The sequence below is a fragment of the Puntigrus tetrazona genome, unplaced genomic scaffold, assembly GCF_018831695.1.
Source record: "Puntigrus tetrazona isolate hp1 unplaced genomic scaffold, ASM1883169v1 S000000715, whole genome shotgun sequence".
NCBI lineage: Eukaryota > Metazoa > Chordata > Actinopteri > Cypriniformes > Cyprinidae > Puntigrus > Puntigrus tetrazona.
Genome location: NW_025048327.1, coordinates 1 through 20,049, shown reverse-complemented (window position 1 = coordinate 20,049; position 20,049 = coordinate 1). Strand labels below are relative to the sequence as shown.

Here is a 20,049-nt window from a genome sequence, read left to right as displayed (position 1 = left end):
TAATTATATTCATATAATTTATATTATATATAAATATATTTAATGTATAAACACGACCTATTTTTAAATGTGTACATTTATATATACACAATAAATATAAACAGTAGACACAAATATATTATGTATACAAAAACCTTTATTTTGGATGCGATAAATCATAATTAATCGTTGTTCATGACTAAAATAAATGCAAGCTTTGTTATATACATAGATTATTTTATATCACTAAATTAAACAATTTTGTGCTGCATTCACACCATTTAAAAAAATACTGAATGATAAAATGCAACGTTTTAGTTTTTAGTTTTGCATTTCTATGTCAACACTATTAATGGCAATAATTAATTTTGGACAATGGACAAAACTATTCATTATGTAACAATAGTCAGTTTTAGGAAATTAAAGTACTCTTAAAAAAAAAAACACTACTTTTTACAGTCAATGCCATTTTGAGTGTTTCAGTATGAACTTGTGGTACAAGTTGGAGTTCAGAAAGTTCAGAAAGTTCTGCAAACACATCTCAAAATCTTAGTGAAAGACTGGATGAAAGCATCTTAAAGATGTGCCAACAGAACCAGTCAGAGTTCGGACTGACCTGCTAGGCTTAGAATTAAAAACTCAAGCGACGGACAGATCAACTGATCAAAAAGCCGGTTTAAAAGTTGAACTGAATGCTCTGAAAGTCCCGGCTTGACTGATGCAGTAGGAGTGGCAGGCACATTCACTGTGACCCAGAACTAGTGACGGACTCTGGGATCTGTTTCAAGGCCGCCGAGGACCGACCTCACTGAAGCCACGCTGAGAACACAAAGAATACAGTTAACATGTATTGTCTTCTGTTCTCGGGGAATAAAAGCTAAATAATTAATCAGGTCTCTGCTTCCACACAGAAGCTATACACCCGAGCAGGGGAGCAAAATGATACGCTGTGCTTGGAAAACACTGGAGTCATTTTACCCCACGCGTTCCAATACACAGAAATATGCATAGACTTTGAATAGAAGCTTTCTGTGACAAATACAAGACTGTCTCGCTTGCAAAACCTAACCTTTCCCAAGTCCATGCCTGACGTTTACTTCGCTAGAAGGTTGTTGCGGGGTGTCTGCGCGGCCAAATAAGGGTCACTTCACAAGTCGGGTGAAATAACATCTGCGTATGGGTTTATTAATATTAAAAAAATTATATTTAAAAAATCTCATTCGGTCTGTGAGCTTTTTGGTTTATTGAGCTCCATTTTGAAGCTGGCGCACAATACTTCCAGGTGCGTTCTGTCTGGTTAATGTCTGTAAATAATACATGGATTTAGGCAAATGTTGAACATGAGCAACAGTGATTGCTGAGGCTTGAGGGAACAGCACACACCCAGATGATTTTACCAGCCCCTGTCAACATGTGTTTGAGCACATTTGGACTTATTCACCCGCTGAAGGTTACGTGTAACACCTGAGTGCTCATTTCCATCCACTGGACATGAAGGCCACCTGGGCTTTTTTTTTTATGCCACCCTCTGGGTGTTATGCGTTTATACTGTCACGTCAACCATCTGGCATACCGTACACCAAGAAAACATTAAATGTACCTTTTGATTTGATTTTTTTTTACATTTCACAACAAATGTCTGTATCGTTGACTGGCACTGTATGATATAGATAGTTAGTGAAAGTAATTTAGAAAAGGAGTGAAAAGCGAAACTTTTTCGGCTGGCGCTTGCACCTGCTCTCAACAAAGAACGGAGACAAATCACTTACTTCAGTTTCTCACACTCAAGAGTTCGCTTGGGATTCCGCTTTGGTTACAGAGTCAGGCTTGGCTCTTTTCACGGAAACACTGGAAACATTGTTAACTTCTTTTCCTCCACACGAGCGTCCTCCGGGGTTCTCCTTCGCGCGTACGGCGGTGTTTACTGTTTAACTGTAAGTCTCCGCTCTCATTCAAAAGCTCCGACTGGTAACTGACTGGAGTCGAGGGAAGCGGCCGCAAAACCGGCGCGAACTTTCTGGAGCGGACTGACGCTGAGCGGCTATAAGGAACAGCGATTATTATCACGCCACAGTTAATAAAGCGTTGTCGTTTCGGCTTGCGTTTCTGTAGCATGTTTTTATTCACAAAATCAAGCACGTGGACTTTCGAAAGTGTTAGAAAGCTGGGGAAACTTTAGTATAGGGACTAATTATCGCTATTAACTAGGCTAGTTTTTATTAGCATGCCTGTTAATAACATGGCCGTTTATTAGTACTTAAAAAGCACATATTCTGTATGACCATATTCTACATCCCAATAACGTCCACTGTTGACTATTAATAAGCAGTTAATTGGGAGTTTACTGAGGTAAACAAAAGTCATAGCTAACGGCTTGTTTAAAGGGAATTGGAGCCTAAAATAAAGCGTGATGAAATGTTAGCTATTGGATATAAAATTATTGAAATTATTTTTGTAAATTAATACTTATATTTATTAATTAAACAGGATAAAAATAGCATTAAAGTAAAATAAAACTCATTTCTTCTTAGAAGACACAGTCTCTATTTTTTTTAGAAAGGATAACTTATTAATTTAGAACTAAATAATAATATTGGCATTGACTTACTATTCTACTTTCACGTCATTTTTGAAATTAAACTTGCACTTCAGTGTACTACCAAAAAACCTGTTGTGATTCAGTTGAGGAGCTTAAAATTCCAAGCTTAGAATTTGATACAAAGAGGAGAGAGGAGTTCTGTTCTGAAAACAAAGGGCATATTTTCCTGTCACGCATCTCTCATCTCACTCCTTCCACAGTTTCCGCAGGTCTTTCTGAGTAACCGCCCATGTGCTGAGTGCGGGTTCAAAGTCTGCTAGTCTCATACCCGGTGCACCTTACAATTCAAACCGTTTGTCCAATAAGAGTCCAGCATCTCTCCCATAGTCGCAAGGGACATTTGCACAACAAAGGCCAAAAGGAGGAGGCAGGCATTCCCTCCCCCTTCTGTCCATTAGAGTAGATAGACTATTTCCATTGAGAACCGAGAGGAAAACAAAACCCCTACCAGAGGACCTGCAAACCACTGGGAAGGCCATTAGATGTTAGTTAGGTCTATCAAGTCTGAGACTTTGTTTTTCAGAAAATGACTTCTTTCAGATTTTTGTAGCAATGCTAACATATTCACCTTTACTCACTACATAATTAAAACGAGTAGCTTTACAGATAATGGTCTTCTCATAATAATGCTTTTGCTCATATTCCCGAATACTGTCTTTTAAACGTATTCATCTTCAAGATAAGGGTTCCATTCAAGCCCCTTTTTACCCTCTTTTCTCCATCTACCACGTACTAAGGCTTTTAGGACCCTGAGAAGGTGGCACCCTCAATGCACTTTGTCTTCTGAGTGTGATGTTTCTATAGTAATGGGGATCCCTCCTCCTCATTGTCTCCGTAGGGGCATCGGTGGACCCCCACTGCCATGTCATCGTGACAAAGCACTCCCCGCCTCCCGGGAAAGAGAAAACCGAGAGGTCCGCGGCATATGGATTTATGGGAGGAGGGAAGAGTACAAAGGCTTTCCGGCTGTCGGGAATATGACGATGATGTCCAGAGCTACAGGTGTAGGAGAGCATGAATAATGTGATGGATTATACAGAAGTGCAGAGTGTTAAGAACAAGGACGAGTGTGAAGAGACGTGTTCTTCTCAGCTCAAAGTAACGACAAGCAGAAAAACAGAAATTTCAAGTTTAATCGCTGCTTATCTGTGAAGTTTGAGATCAGCAAAATAGCGCATTTAGAATAAATACAACTGCGCCGCAATTAATAACCAACCTTGTTTTTTTTTTTTTTTGAAAAGGACTGTTTCACTTTTCTTTAGCCCCTGACGTCCGTTTGAGGAGTTTTTAACTGAGACGAAGAGCGTATTGTTTCTCAAGACATTAGCAGCCCTCTCCCAGCGACTCTCTTCCTTCCACAGGCCTCTTCCTTTTTGCTCCGCTCTGCCTTCGGCCCTCAGAAAGCGCTTATATAGACGCCAGTAGATCCGAGAGTGAGAGTCCAGACCCACAAACGGAGAAGTCCTCGCCAATCCATGCCTCAAAAGCTCCTCATTCACACAGGTGTTAAAGAGTGAGCCTAGAAAAAAAAAAAATCACATTTTAAACGAAATTTGACGAATAACAAAAATTATTATAATTCTAAATAATGTATAATATTAAGTATAAAAATAAAGTATAAAAAAGTGTAAAGTATACATTTTTAATTATTAATAGAATAATTATTATTATTATTTAATTGTTGACACATTTGAAATCCCCTGATATGTCCAGTTTCTGTGACTGTTTAACCTCAATAATTTTACATCTAAAGTGTTAGTTCTTAAACTCACTAGGGGGTCTCAAATTTATTATCTTAATCCTTTAACTCGATCCCAACCTTTTTGTCTTAAAGAGCACAAAGAAAAAAGTATTTAAAAAAACGATAACAAGAATTTTAAAAGTAACATTTTTAAATACAGAAAGGCCATAGAAATTAATACAATATCATAACTATTTTTTATAATAAATGTACTTTTTATATAAATTAATGCAAACTCTAAAATAACAAGGTTAAATGTTTATATAAGCTAGCAAGTAAATAAATAATTCTTCTCCAGTAAATCACAAACAGCTGGAAAAATAACTGGGGCTTTCTTTAAATACCGTTGCAGCTAAAAAAGCTACAAACCACTGCTCTTTCTGTCTCAAAGCCTCTCATTTGTCAAGCTACCAACTTTCCCGGTGGCACCTGACCCTGTGCTGATCTGGTATGTGTGGCACCTACCCTGTTAACCGACACTAGGCAGTGAAGGGTTTGGTTCTGTCGAGCGATCAGCCGCAGCCACACCGTCTCAGCCGGCTTCAGCTGTCGACCGATCCACTCCTGCCCTTCTGAGGTCAGCTCCACTCCAGCCAGACGCACATCCAGAAGGGTCACGGGCTGACCTGCACAAGCCGGTGTGAGCCGTCATCTCTAACCAACGCTATATCCACGAGACTCTAAAGAGCTTTTACAGTGGGAAAAGTCGTTACGTGAACAAGACCAATAAGGTCACGCTTTCCCTATGACGAGTCTCGGCGGTGCACAGGAGAAAGCTAGACGCGTCCATCTGAGGTCAAGCTTAACAAAGCCATCTGTGCGTCGCAGCAACGTTGATAGACATAATCGTCTTAGCCAACCTTCAGGGAGTCGATGTGCGACTGGTTTCACCCATTAAACTCATTCTGAAGGCACAGCGGGTCTATAATAGAATTACTTTGCCTCTTTCCAATAACCGGTTTACAGAGATTCATGCGAAAATGCTGAAACACAGTCTTGTAGATGCGCGAATGTTAACAATTCAGTGACATTTTGATTCAGTTCTGAAACTTCCGCCATTTTAGAGATCGCCTCAGAACTTAATCAGTGTTGTTTACCGTCTAAAATACTAATTACGTTCACGGCTGCTCGTTCTGTGCGTTGATCGCGGTCATGGAGGTCAGAAATAGTTCAATAACGACATGAGAGGGAGTAAATAATAACATAATTTACATTTTGGTTCAAAAAAACCTTTTAAAAAAAAGCAGTGAACGGGATTGAATCCAAGTTTAAAGGCAAAGTCTTTTTTTTTTAAAGGAGAAAATAAAAATACTGACACAGCAGGAGACACGCAATTATGAAAAACTATTAAATTGTTTCTTTTAAAAAAATTTAAGATGGCGTCATAATTGAGGCCAGCTGTTCATATGAACACGGCGGTCCCCGTGACAGCTGCGAAATAAACGTGCAGGCCTACTGAAAGGACGTTTAATTAAAGTGTCTTCCTGAAGGACTGAAAAGACGGGGTCGTGTGGTTTCTTACGTTTAGTCGGTAGGCGACTGAGAAAAGGAACATAGATCGGAATGTGTTCCACTTCGAGGCCTTTTTCTGTAACATGTCTTAGTCTTCCTCTGATACTGACGTTTCTCTCAATGAATCGCGCTGGAATATCAACCGCAGAACCAAATTTTGTAACCTGCAAAACAAAGGCAGAAGAATATGATGAGAGAAGAAAAAAATATATATATATATAGTTGAAGGGCAACGGAGCCTCTGCTGGTGAATACCAAAACTACACCGACACGCTGAAAGAAACACGCACGTCTTTCCATTAAAATATTAGGCACAACATGACGGATACCAATAAATCGCTTTCCATGAGATTTAAAACTAGCGTCTTTGAGAGCCCTGTGCCCTACTGCATACAGTAATATGCAGCGTCTGTCAGTTTAACAATGTTTTCGTTCGGAAACGAAAATTTTCCCTCAGACTTACAGAGAGCATGCATAACAGGTGCTGCGTGAAATAAAAGCGCTTCGTCGAGTGTGTTTGCTGCACTTACCAGTCTGATGCTCCTCGCTATGACAAGAAGACCCACGAGACCAAGACATGTGCTGATGCTCTGTTGGGGAGCATATTAAAATACGCAAATATCAATACAGCACAATATAACACTTATCGCGTCTTGCACGGGCAGCTGGCGTAGCCTAACTTACAGTTCGTAATTCACAAACTCAGTATTTCAATACAGGGTGCTGCCATTTTTCTACACCTTAAAAAAATTAAAGGACATTTATTATTTAAATCTGTCACTTACCCGGACAAACGTTAAGTTATCATCAGCAAACTGTGATATACGCGCAATTATATTTTTTGAGGGCTTGTCCTCTTCGTTTACATCTGAAGGATCCGAACCTGGCGGCATGTTGTTTACAGAGGAAGAACTACAAAATGAAGCCACGCCCACTGCTTAAGGGTAGCGACTTAGGCCAAAAGTCAAATGCGCTTTCGGTTTTACATGTAAACGTTCCACTTGGGAAAGCTAAACACAAATTGATCACATTCCCTTTCGTTCATTTGTAAATAAGATATTTATTTATTTTTACATATAGTTTGGGAATGTTGATAAAAAACTGTCCTTGGAACAGTTTACAAGTATTTACAAAGATTCAAAGTCACACTGCAGCTGCACCCTCTAAAACTTCTCTCATTAGCCTACATGACATAAAACTAAGATGAACACTTCATGAAAATTATAAATGTAAAGAAATTTGCATGAAGAAAAATTACAGCATGTAAAATATTTAGCCAAACGGTACAGTATTTAACAGGGATACTTTACAAAAAAAATAAATAATAATAATTCTATCATTCACTCCAGGTTCTTTCAAATCATTTGGCTTTTTTTTCAACCCATGGAACACACACACACACAGTGCATCCAAATAATAGCCTTATTCATCGTTCACTTCAAAAATATGATGTAAAAGTAACAGTGAATAGAGACTGAGGCTGTCTGTCATTGAAGTGAGAGTTCACACAAAAATTTAATTCTGTCATCCATTACTGAACCTCAAATGTTTCATATCTGTATCTTTTTTAATAACAATAAGTTATAAAGAATATTATGAAACAAGTGGGGGCTACCAATTTAACATTATTTAAATAATGTCTCCTTTTCTGTATTTATTAAAGAAAAAAAGGTCCATAGGGTTATGAAGTATGAAGATAAGTAGCCGATTACAGCCTTGTGATTTCTAGGTGAACAATCCCTATCTTTTATTAAAAGCGCTGGTGATTGTATAAATGCCCCAGTCAAACAATAACAAATCGTACAGTTGTAAATACTAGGCTTCTCCGATCATGAAAAGTCTAAACAATTCATAGAAATTCTAACGATTGGTTTTGGTCTTGGTCTTAAAAGACAAAGCTGGTTTCACAAATAGTACGTTCAGTTGCACATTTAAGTTTTTCCTGGCCTCGCAGAAGTTACAGTTAGCTTCACCTGCCTTTTATATTGATATCTTAGTCATTTAAGGTAACAGTGATTTATATGCATGATAGCAACCAATACTGAACATAATAGAAACCAACATAATAAAACCATTCCACCTCTATAATCAAATAAAATCGTACCACAGCCACTTTCGTTCACAACTATGTGACAATTTTGGTCTATACTTTATAAATATATACATTCCACCTGAAGAGCTCAATTAGAATCCGGTCTTTCTAGTGAAATGGGAATTTTGCAGCATCATACATACGTCGTGCATGACATCAGAAGACACACTGAAGTCTTTTTTGGGGAGACAATCGTACGATATTAAAAACAGAAAGGCACAGGAACTCAAGTATTTCTAAAACAAATGCTTGATTAAACAGGCATCTGAGCAGCGGGTGTCATGCTGTGTATGTACTGCACACGTAAGCAGTGCCATCTCTAGATGTACAGGTTTCAATTTGGCATAAAAGCTCTGGTTTACGGAAACAATGGAACGGATCTGCTAAGAATTTAATAGTACAGTTTATTCTACCATTTCAGTCCTCAAAGTGTTCAAGCCTTTCTACAGGCCTGCTGTAGCGTGACAAAAATAAGCAGTTACTCAGAGAAGAGAAGAGAGGGCAAGGCATGAAGCAACTTTAAAATGAAAGGCAGAGTCCAGCAGAGATTATTTGGCAACCCTGCATTGCCAGGCAGAGGGGCTCTCGTCCTGTAACCGCTTCATTCTCTTCCCGAAGAAGATCCACCAGCAGAGACCGATCAGAACGCACACAACGGACTCAACGTAGTAACCGTCCAACGCCACCGCACGCGTGTCACGCCCTCTCTGACGCAGAGCTGATGATAACATAAGAACAGGTTTACGACGATACACATAGCTGAACGTCAAATGCCTGAAAAAAGGATTCGGTTCAAAGCTTACCCTGCTTCTTCAACCGAGCCGCACGTCTGTCCCGGGGCGCCCCGGCACTCTTTAACGGTGAGAGGGTCAACCAGCCACAGAGCTAAAGTAGAGGGCCAGTTACCTCCTAGATTAGTCACGGTGTTCAGAAGGGTCATGTAGGTGCCACCTATCATAGGGTCGCTGACTTTGGCGTGAAAAGCCATGCAGGCGACGTACATGCTGTACAGCGCCACCTGGCGGAGAAAGACGTTAAACTATACTTGTTGATTTCAATCAAAAGTTAATTTAAAACAAGCTTCTTTTGCTCATCAGGGTGGCATTTATTTGATCAAAAATACAGAAAAAATGTAAATGGAGTGTAACAGGTTTCTATTCTAATATACATTAAAATAGAATTTATTCCTCTGAAGCGAAGCTGAATTTTTCAGCCTCACGCGATCCTTCAGAGATCATTCTAATACGCCGATTTATCATTAGCATTGAGAACATGTGCTGCTTAGCATCCTTCGTGATTCATTTTTCGCCCCAAACAATAAATTGATCCCAAACTTTTACCAAAAAAAAGAGTCACCGATCAAACATATTCATGTAAACTAACCTGATGTACTGCGTAGCTCAGCAGCACAACAGCATAGTAATACACCGGGAAGCCTTCCTCGTGCCGAACACTCGGGGTCCACCAGACCAGCAGGGCATACTCCAAACCAATCAGCAGCCTTCAAACAAACAAACTTCCTCTTACTCTTCCCGTGTGTTAATGATCGCACGTGTGGTTCTGTGTACATCACGAATCATCGCGAATCGGAGTCATTTGATTTAGTTTGTACCTGAATGGGAAAGCTTTGCAGAAAACGTCGAGTGGCCGTGGCCCAGCTGTGTATTTACTAATAACTAGAGGCAGCAAGATCTGCAGAGGCACCATGGGAACCGCCAGCAGAGCCAGCTGCTCTTTAGGAACCCCAGCTTCCACCAGCTTCAGCCCCGTCACGGAGTCAGCTGCAGAGAAACCGATCTGAAAGTAGAGAGGAAGAGGAATAAATTAGACCGATTTGCACGTAGCTATAAAGTCACGGCAGTCAAAACAGGAAGTTTGCTATAGCAAGGTTGACGTCGCAGTACCTTAGCGGTCAGCAGAAGGACACAGAAGGTAAAGACAGTGGGCATTTTAATTATGGACAACAAAAGTTTGTAGGTCTCCATAACGCCCTGCGTCTCCTCTTTAGGCTTCTTCTTGGGATGATGCTGTTTGTTGTTTTCCTTTTTCATGATAGCAACCAGAGTGGTAGATACCATGAACACGATCCCCCAGAAAAACAAGAAATCTGAAAGAGAGCAGAACAAAGTACAAAGTATCAGTAAACCCTCGAAACAGAAATCTTTACTATGACTTTGTCAAGTGAACACATGCCTGCTGAATAAACTGATGTATTTGTGTTTTATTTTATGTTATCATTATTTTTAATGGTATATATTGTTTTAAGAAAATAATAGTTTAAGTAGATGCTTTTCTTTTCTTTTTTTTACTTTTCATTCACAGGTTTAAAAAAACGTTTCCAATGTTGACAATAAATCATCATATTAGAAGGATTTCTGGAGGATCGTGTGAAACTAAAGACTGGAATAATGGCTGATGAAAAATCTATTTTGCATCACATGAATAAATAATTTTTTAGAGTATAGTAAAATAGAAAACTTTTAAAATTGCAATAATATTTCACAATATTACAGTTTTTTCTGTATTTATCTGCAGCCTTGATTAAGATTTCTTAAAAAAGAAAAAAGTCTTTGAAACTTATTATATAAAAGTATTTTTAATATTTTTAGTCCTTATGCTCACTAAATTATTGTGAAAATAGTTGGAATTAGATTTGTATTCAAAATATTTAGAAAAAAACATAAATATAATTTATTCCTGTTGTGCTGCTTAATATTTTTTGGAAACCATAGAAACATTTTTTTTCTAATTCGTTTATGAACCGAAACACTTGTTTAAAATAAAATGTAAACAACGTACAAACATTTTACTTTCACTTTTGATCATTTTAATGCATTACTGCGGAATAAAAATATTAATGACTTTAAAAATTCATATTAATCGTACCCGAGAGCGTCACAATGCCCCGTTCCTGAGGCTCAAACCTCAGGTACTTGTTGCAGAAATCCGCAGACTCCAGAGCCAGAAACAAGACGTTTCCTAGGAAGTATCCAGCCGTCTGTCCCACGGAGTTACAAGTGGAAGCGTAACCCACGTTCTCCCTGGACAGCATAGTCAAAGCCCAGCCATCAACGGCGATGTCCTGTGTGGCCGCCAGGAAAGCCAGCAGGAAGAAGACTGCGGTCAGAGTGATCACGTCCGGCCCTCTCTGTCCGTCTGCTCTGAAGCATCGCGGCCGACCGAGACCGACAGGTAAAGCATGAAAAGACCCAGCAGGTACTGAGTGGGCACCAGCCACGACTTCCTCCTGCCGAACTTCCTCAGGTACAACGAGTCCACCAGCGGAGCCCAGAACAGCTTTAAACTGAAAGGCCAAAACACGAAGCTAAAATAGGCCTGGTCCTTGTAACTGACGTTCTTGCTTTGCATGATGAGAGGAATGCTCCCGGCCAGGCCCAAGGGAATGCCCTGAAGCACGTACAAAAACAACAGCAGGGCCACGTTGCCCAGTTCTCCTTTGATCCCGTGACTGGCTTTCGTCCGTCCTTCGGGCCGGTCTGAGTTGGGCAGAAGAGCCTCCTCGTCGTCCTCCACTTCTAGCTTGGATTCTCTCTCGCCCATATCTGAGGCGGACACCACAGGCTTCCGCTGCCTCCCGCTTCTTGTGTGTGATAGATTCAGACAATTCCATCAGAATCCTGCCGGGCATCAATCCAGATAGGTCCTCAAAACACCTGCGTATTTATATAAAAAAAAATGTTATATCATAACCTAACGTTTACATCTACCTTTCATAATAATGATCCTTAAAAGCATTGTCACTAATGTTGCTATTATTTTCTCTTTTATGTGAAATACCTTATTCTGGTCAATACTGTATTAACAACAACATGCATTATGTGTGTGTGTGTGTGTGTGTGTGTGTGTGTTGTATATGTACATCTCAAATTGTTTTTTCCCCTTGCAATATGCACATATATATCTTTTGTTATTTTTTTTCATTCTATTTTACTTTTGCATTTAAGTGTATAAACTACCTTATATGTGTGTGTGTGTGTGTGTGTGTGTGTGTTTTCCTGATTCTTCGTGTTATCCTATCAACAATTAAACAGCAAATTAAATGTTTGGGAAGGTAAACCGATAACTTTTGTCAGACTACAGCAAGACTTTTTTTTAATAAAATATCAATAGCATGAGATTTGGAAGACTATTTCAAACTTCCACATTCTGAAAATGGTGTGTTCCGCTCAAAAGAAGCTCTGTAACGTGAAACCGCTCAGCAAAACACATAAAGCTAGTACTTACGAAGCTGAGCAAAAGAGACAACAACAAATCAGATCAGAAACATTACCATGCAGCACATTTTGATTATCGAACACACTCGGAAGGAAAGGATGAGACGAACGTAAGATGGAACAGAAGCAGAAAATATACTGATTCATGGTTACCTTGCACTATGATGACATACCACATGACAAGTCAAGACATCAATGAATAAATGAACAAAACGTTATATGAATGACGGGGAAAAAACTAACTGTTTTCTTGACTTCAGATGAGCGGCACTTTACTGACACCAAAACATCCAGGCAAATGCATAATATACCTAATGTTTACAAGACGCAGAGAACAGCAGTGAGTACACCTGACTGCAGAAATGAGAAGGAAGCCGGAGCGGTGCGTCGGTAAAATGTGTCCGAGTGCTTCAGCTGACGTGTCTTAAAGCGTGTGTTTTTAGTTCCGCCGGATCTTTTTAGTTACACACCGTTTACTCGCGCATGTTTTTACATATCACTGACACGTGACAGATGTTTGTATATTTTAATAAATGTACATTCCTAGTATGCAAAGCCATTACTCACAACATTACATATCATCAATGTTTTGTGCCCATTTTTATAAAGAATTTGTAATATTAATGAACAGGAGCAAATCTGCCAAATGATATCATATTTACAGTTTTCCTCGGGTGTGTTGTGGTTTAATTCTCAAATGTGGAAAAACTAACTGTATATGAGTTGTAGATCAAGTCTCAGCTGTCACACTCTTCACAGCTTCTGAATCATTTCTCATCGTGTAAGCTATTACATTTAAAATGATCCATTCAGTTATGAAAAAATGGTATACACGCATGTATATTCTATAAATATCTGATACTGACATTGTTTGTAATGTCTGCTAAGTTGCTAAAGGGCCTATTTTTGCTCATAAGACACATAAGAAATATGAAATATGAATATGAAATGTACAGTTACTGGACAAGCAAGATTTTACTTTACATACATTCGTACAAAAAAATAAATGTACTGTATAAATACAAATAAACTTTTTTATGTGCTATTGACTATCTAAATATCTATTTTTGCAAAACCTTAATTTCCATAATTGACTGAGCAAAAACCAGTGTGGCTCACATGATGGCAAAAATAATACATTTTATGGCCAAATTACTTACACGATAACTAGGTTTTGAAGCATGAATCAAATGTTTTGGGGGAGCAGCTATATATCTGCAGACATGCAATAAAGTTCCAGCAAACAGTTGTGACATTTAACTATTAAACTAATCTTTTGGCATGTTGTTCATAGCGTATTTATACTAAGAATGTAATTCTATTCATACAAAGAGAGAGAAATAGATAGATGGACAGATAGATAGATATGCACAGGCAAAAACATGAATAAATCATATCTTCCTCCTGGTGCTTCTCAAAACATACCGGCTCATATTAAAATTTAATGACTTTCCTAACAGACCAAACTAGAGTCATAACTCATAAACTAAAACACATGTGACCGTGGCCTGAAATAGCCGTCCCATTCACACAAGGCCGTAGATGCAGTGTATAATCACACTAAGAAGTAAAACAAAAAGAAAAAAACAAAACAAGCGTGTTGTATATGCATTTTTGCATATTTTGTCAATATGCATATAGACATAATATAACTTACAAAGCTCATAAGTATGTATACTCAGTTGCTGCATTAATGTTGATATTTAAAATCCACGGGATCCTGCACAAAGCAGTGCGTTGTGTGTTCTTTTTTAACCCATTATATGCTTTCACCGTGAAAGAGGAGTGAGATAATGAACGACTGCGTGCGCGGAGCCGTGTGGAATCAGTAAAGAGGTTTAGATGCATGTGACTGAGGACGTTGAATTAAGACATGTGACCAGATGTGTGAGTGTAAACTAAATCAAACGTGATTTACCCAAAAAGCCCCAAAAAAGAGCATGTAAATGCGCTCAGATAGGCCTAAAGCTCACAAAGCCGGCAATGATTGTCACAGCAAGGTTTAATTTCTGAATTTGCAGCACTCGGGCAAACATCTAGCCTAGGTGTTTCAAATGAACTAGTCCTTTTAGAAAATCAAAAGTTATGAATCAAAACCTCTTACGAATCAGGCTACTTAGTTATTACTGAATAACTGTTGTAAGTTTTGACTGTGTTAAAGAGATTGTTCACACAAATGTTCTAAAATCTGTTTGGCTTTGTTGGTTCCTTAAAAGAATCCAGTTTAAAACACATGACTTTTCGTATGTTCGACAGAAGAAAAGTCCATTTTCAAAATGAATAAATCAAAGTCACGTGGGCCCACCTACAGAAATCTGCCGCAGACACGACTGACAACAACAGTAACCTATTTGTTATTTGTCAAATCTGTTTTGGCCGAATCTGGAATCATCTCAAGCAGACCTGTTCTGGGTGTATTTCTTCTTCTTCAGTACTAAACGAATCGCTATCAGGGTTCTCGTGCCCACCGGAGGCCCCCAGCCAACAGAAACTTTTCTCTGACTCCGAACGTCAAACTCCTCCTATCAGCGGTCGCAGACGGCGAGCGGAGCCACGGAGCTGTAGTAGCGAGCGGCCAGCAGCAGGCGAGTGGGTGACACCGTCAACGATCACGCGGAAGAGAACACGCTTACCACAGAAACACGGCAAGACAGGGGTGTCCGCTCCGCACAACACATTCATGGCGCTGTGTAACGGGATAGCAAGGTCAGTAAACCGGCCTAAACGTGTACGGAACCCAAACTGCTCCACCGGTCCTTGCCGCCGGTACTCCCCGCTCACACGCGGCCCTGTCTGCGCCGGGAAACTTAGAGCGCGCGCCGCGGACCCGGGGCTCGTCGCGAAGGCTCATTGTTGTGCGTTTATTGAGGCGTATTCGGTGCAACGGGGAATTTTTTTTACTGTCGGTGTGTGCCTACAGCGCTCCGCCCGGATGATGTCGCGGCGCGGTTTAGGATCTAGCGAGACGGTCGCGCGCGCCCCCCAGGCGAAGCTCTGGCTCACCCCGCACGCAGAACCGAGAAACGGCAGCTCGCGCGTGCGGTTAGCCGGCTCGCGCGCGCAAGCTAATGCTAGTTAGCCGCGACCAACGTGACGCGCTGAGCGGCCGCGGCTGGTGAGGGCTCGGTGATGTGGCTGAAATGAACGGCCCGCCGAGTTTCACGCGAAACATTTGTACTTTATGCATTTGAACGGCGCAGACTGAAAAGTGGTTTGGGTTAACATGCTATTATGAGCTGAGGACGGTCTACAGGCCAGTGCATTTTCACGCCGGGGATGGGGTCGCGTTTGCATATTAAGCGACTGCTGGTTAATGTTTGCACTTTTCAAGTGCGCGTTAAATAACTTTAAGTGTATTTCATCGGCCTTTTCTACTGTTTTGAGTTCCTGCTGCTGCTGCGCTGGAGTCAGTGAGAAAGCGCTGTTTTCGTGTTACTCACAAACCACGTGGGAGCGTTTCGTACTTCTCTTTAGTGAGACATGCATGCTTTTGTAGTACGTTTATTCTTGATTAATCTAACAGACCTTTTTAAAATGTATCTGATATGATGCAAGTTCTGTTTAGAAGTTATGATTGTGCAAAAAGTTTATACTGCCCACCCTTCAAGCATTAGTTGTTATTTATGTATATGTGTGTGTGTATAACCTGTCATAAGAGTCTTTAAAAAACATTTATACATCTTAAAGCTGAATAAATAACCTCTCAACTGATGTTTGTTGTGATTACGACAACATTTGGATACAACTGTTTGAAAATCTGGAATCTTAGGGTGCAGAAAAATATTAAGAAAATCATCTTTAAAGTTGTCCAAATAAAGTTCTTAGTCGTGCATATTAATAATAAAAATGACTTTTTGATGCATTAACAGTAGGAACCTTACAAAACACCTTCACAGAACGTGTTTTTTTACTTAATATCCTAATGATTTTTGGCATAAAAGGAAAAAATAGATCATTTTCACCTATACAGTGTATTGTTGGCTATTGCTACAAGTATACCTATGCTACTCATGACTGGTTTTGTGGTCCAGAGTCACATTAAATAAGATATAGGCATAATTATATGTAATGCAACCTAACCCGACTTAAAGGACCAAATATTTGCCGATTAATCAGTATGCCTGATACCAAAAATGTTTGTAAAGGACTACAACGTGCAGTGCGAGGCAGTAATTGATTTATAATACACTACACGGGACATGACCTCCTGTGACTCATGTGACTGATTTATCAGAAGCAGCACATCTTTAGTCTCAAGTCACATGCGCTTTAAATGCATCACAAATTTCATTAGCAGCATTTTACTTGCTTAGTATGGGGAATTGCGTAATGTGTTCTTCTTCATTGTGCTCTCCGTGCGCGTGTGTCTGCAGCTGGATATCGTTGGAGAGCCTAAAGATGGTTTATGTTCCTACGAGGGTGCCGTGGTGATCCTAGATGCAGGAGCGCAGTACGGGAAAGTGATCGACAGGCGGGTACGAGCTGTTTGTACAGTCTGAGATTCTGCCTTTGGAGACGCCAGCCTTACGCCATCAGAGAGCAGGGTTTCAGGTGAGAGCGTCGCTGCCAAGGCAGATGCCGTCGAGATGCTGTTCGGCTCTCACGCGTTAAAAAGTGCCCGATTGAATTGCAAAGTAGAAATGTTTGATATGGCAACCGACGGGCCAGCATTCTGAGAATCAGAGGCCTGCTTCCTTTAAAAGCAGAAGGCTTTCACACCAAGAACAGTAACTGTAAATGTAGTTTTAAAAAAATGGTTCTCAAACAAACTAAATTGTCTGCTGTCATCGTTAACATTTTCACAAATAAATAATGATTCATCAAAACGGCTTATACCAAACCTGCGCAATGTTCGCATCGCCCAGGGCCTTATAAGCATGTTTAAAAACCCTACGTATAATTAGGTATGTTACGTGCAGGGTGGATGAAAAGTAATTAGACCATTAAAATGGATGATACAGCTTTAAGGAATACAGCGCGTGCTTGCATGGATTCGCTTTGGGGGCGTGTATTATGCAAATGACTAACCTCAGTGCACGCTGACGCCATTTAGACGACTTCAAATTCGCTAACAGAAGAACGGGTTAACGTGATTCAAATTCGCGTGTAAATACGAAAAACGATGCAATCACATTTAGTAAACGAGACCCATTGTTTTTAGTCTAAGCATGGATTTAGAAACGATAAACTTTAATTGCACTTTAAAACTTAAAAATTTGTGGTTAATGGGGAAGACACTCCTATTGGGTTAGGTATTGCTTGTAGTTTTTTTTTTTTTTTTTTTTTTTTTTTTTTTAAAATAATAGCAGTTGCGTGGTGCAGCGAAGTAAAAATTGTCATTGTTCAGGTTGCCAGGTTTCCACAGCAGAACCCGTTTGCTTACTGAAAACTAGCCCAATCGCTTTCAGGGGATTGCCAGTAAAGGCAGTTTTCGGTGTGGTAAAATGCAAGTGTTTTGCATTCAAGTTTTTCATTCCAGAGGCTAAATATCACTTTATCGGGTCACTTTAACCCAAGTACACGAAAAACAAAGCTGAAGTAGCCGGTTCTGCAAAACGCCGTGGACCTGGCAACAAAGTGTTTACTTTATGTTATAAATAAAGCCCAGTGTCTTTTCCAAGTTAAATGAAGACTTTATGTTGAGAAGTTTTACTGGGGCCTGCAAACACGTTTTGCTAATGTATCGGTTATAATCACCCAGCTTCTCCTTTAAGACCTGAAACTATTCGGAGAAATTTGTAAGGCACCAGTCGCTAAAGACAAACGGTCATATTGGTTTATTTTGTTGGTCGATCTGTCCTTGAGAGAACACAGTGTGAGTGCTGTGCGAGGACATAAAAGGAAAGAAAGCCGCTGTGAACACAGACTCTGAACGTGGCTGATAGAAGGACAGAATGACCCACAACTTGAGAGATAAGTGGCTGAGACGATCTGGCCTTTGTATTCTAACTTTCCTAGTCTCGGTGATCCGACAGACTCTTTCCATCTTTTCTCGGTCACTTGGGATTCTTATAATTCTGTTTGCTTAATGTAAATCGTGTTTATAATGCGTATCAAATTATCGTCTCCAACGTTAGGGCCATTATTATATCCGAGGGCCAAACTCTGTCTACGCTGAAGATGCACTGGTTTGATCCAGCCATATTCACCATCGAAAACCAGTTCTGGGAATCTGCTATGGAATGCAGGTAATAATTATAATAATAACTTTTACTTAGAATAATGAAATGTCACTTTGATAAATAACTTAATTTCTCTGAAAAGAAAAATTGAAATAAACTAGTGTATAATAATAACTGCAGCGTCTTTATATGTTTTTTTATATTTGCTAGATGATGAATAAAGTTTTTGGAGGCACGGTGCACAGGAAGAGTGTGAGGGAGGACGGTGTTTTTCAAGATCGCTGGACAATTCCTGCTCGCTCTTCAGGTATAAGTCTCTTTATTATGTCTTTATTATCTTCATCATTTGTATATCTGCAAAGAAGCTAATCGTTTTCTTGTCCTGAAATCCATTCCCGTGTGTTCAAGGGGGCTGCAAAGGATGAGCATGTTCTGCTGACACACGGAGACAGCGCGTCGATAAAGTAGCAGATGGATTCAAAGTTGTCACAGCAGTCAGGAAAACATCGTTGTCGTGTGGGTAGCGTAACACGACGGATATTTCTAGACGTGCTTTTGCGCCAAAAAAAAGCGTGATTCTTTGAGGCGTTTGTGCTTTAAGACGTTTCTGTGTCTTCTCCCGCCTCAGCCATCATGCGAACGAGCAGAAGAAACTTTCACGGCACTCAGTTTCATCCAGAGGGACCTGACTGAGAGGGGGATGGACATGCTACGCAACTCCTGTTTGAGATTAGCGGCTGTAGCAGTAACTTCACGTGCAGAACCGTCAGCTGAACTGCAGCATCGAGAGATCCGAGAGAAGGTGGACAAATCCAAAGTTCTGGTGGGTATCTTTTCAAAGCGATCATGATCACTTGCAGGTCATCTGGCTTTTTTTTAGATTCATTTTAATACTTCTCCTTCTTTTTGCTTGCCTCAAGCAAATCAGCTGTGAAGCAAATCTGGCTCAGAAGTGGTTAATACTGAAATAGCAAATTTAGACCGCCACATTTAAAGAGGAATCATTCAGTAATTATAGCAATTAAGAGATCTCCTTTAGTAAAGATCAGATTTGATTGGTTAGCAAATACATGCGTGTTTGGTGGATGTTATTGTGGGCTCAATGAGATATTGATCTTACTCCATCTATGAAGAGCTTTTTGTTTGGTTGAAGGCACGTAATATGATTGGCCGCACATACTCTGGTTTTACATTTAATTCCTATTAATTGCCTGCTGTTGCTCCAGGCAGTGCTTGAGTGGGGTGTGTGTGTGTGTGTGTAGGCAACTAATTGCAAGTTCAGTTAGCGTTCTTTTCCTAAAGCAAGGTGATTTCTCTCGAGCTTCTGCAAAGTGGGTCTTCTCTCTAGAGTGTTTGTATTGGGTTTCTAATCTATTAACGAGCACAATATTGTAGTAATATGATTTGTGTTTCAAAGTCAATTTCTGTGCACTGTTGATTCTGCGATTTGAACGTGGGTTTATTGGGCACGCTGTTTAGAGCACATTGTCCGGCGCCAGGATCTCCTGCAGTACGCTTATGTGTGCAGGTGTTACTGAGTGGTGGTGTAGATTCCATCGTGTGCACAGCCCTGCTGAATAAAGCCCTAAATCAGGAGCAAGTGATCGCTGTTCACATCGATAACGGCTTCCATGAGAGTGAGAGAGAGTCAGAGCCGCTTGAGGAGGCACTGACAAAACTCGCATCAAACTCAAAGGTAAATATCTGCATGTTCCTTTCGGGTATCTATAATTTATAACCTTTAGATAAAAAAGCCTTTTCTTTTATTT

The 20,049-nt window shown here is 40.0% G+C and overlaps 2 protein-coding genes and 2 pseudogenes across 2 annotated transcripts in view; 1 reads left to right on the top strand and 3 right to left on the bottom strand.

The window, feature by feature from the left end:
• Nucleotides 1-1,900, bottom strand: part of plch1 (phospholipase C, eta 1) — a 49,988-nt gene extending 48,088 nt beyond the window's left edge. The window contains exon 1 of the mRNA XM_043232844.1: nt 1,749-1,900. The gene's annotated coding sequence lies outside the window, so the exon portion shown is untranslated. The remainder of the gene's footprint in view (nt 1-1,748) is intronic.
• Nucleotides 1,901-3,693: 1,793 nt separating this feature from the next.
• Nucleotides 3,694-6,750, bottom strand: LOC122335082 (protein C3orf33-like). The gene is made up of 5 exons (XM_043232838.1): nt 6,617-6,750; nt 6,362-6,421; nt 5,842-5,995; nt 4,781-4,945; nt 3,694-4,097 (listed from the first exon to the last, which is right to left on the bottom strand). Exons 1-5 carry the CDS (start codon nt 6,722-6,724, stop codon nt 3,757-3,759), a joined length of 828 nt encoding a protein of 275 aa, XP_043088773.1. The 5' UTR covers nt 6,725-6,750; the 3' UTR covers nt 3,694-3,756.
• A 1,489-nt stretch (nt 6,751-8,239) lies between these two features.
• Nucleotides 8,240-11,554, bottom strand: LOC122335093 (annotated as a pseudogene).
• Nucleotides 11,555-14,698: 3,144 nt separating this feature from the next.
• Nucleotides 14,699-19,976, top strand: LOC122335079 (annotated as a pseudogene).
• Nucleotides 19,977-20,049: the final 73 nt, after the last annotated feature.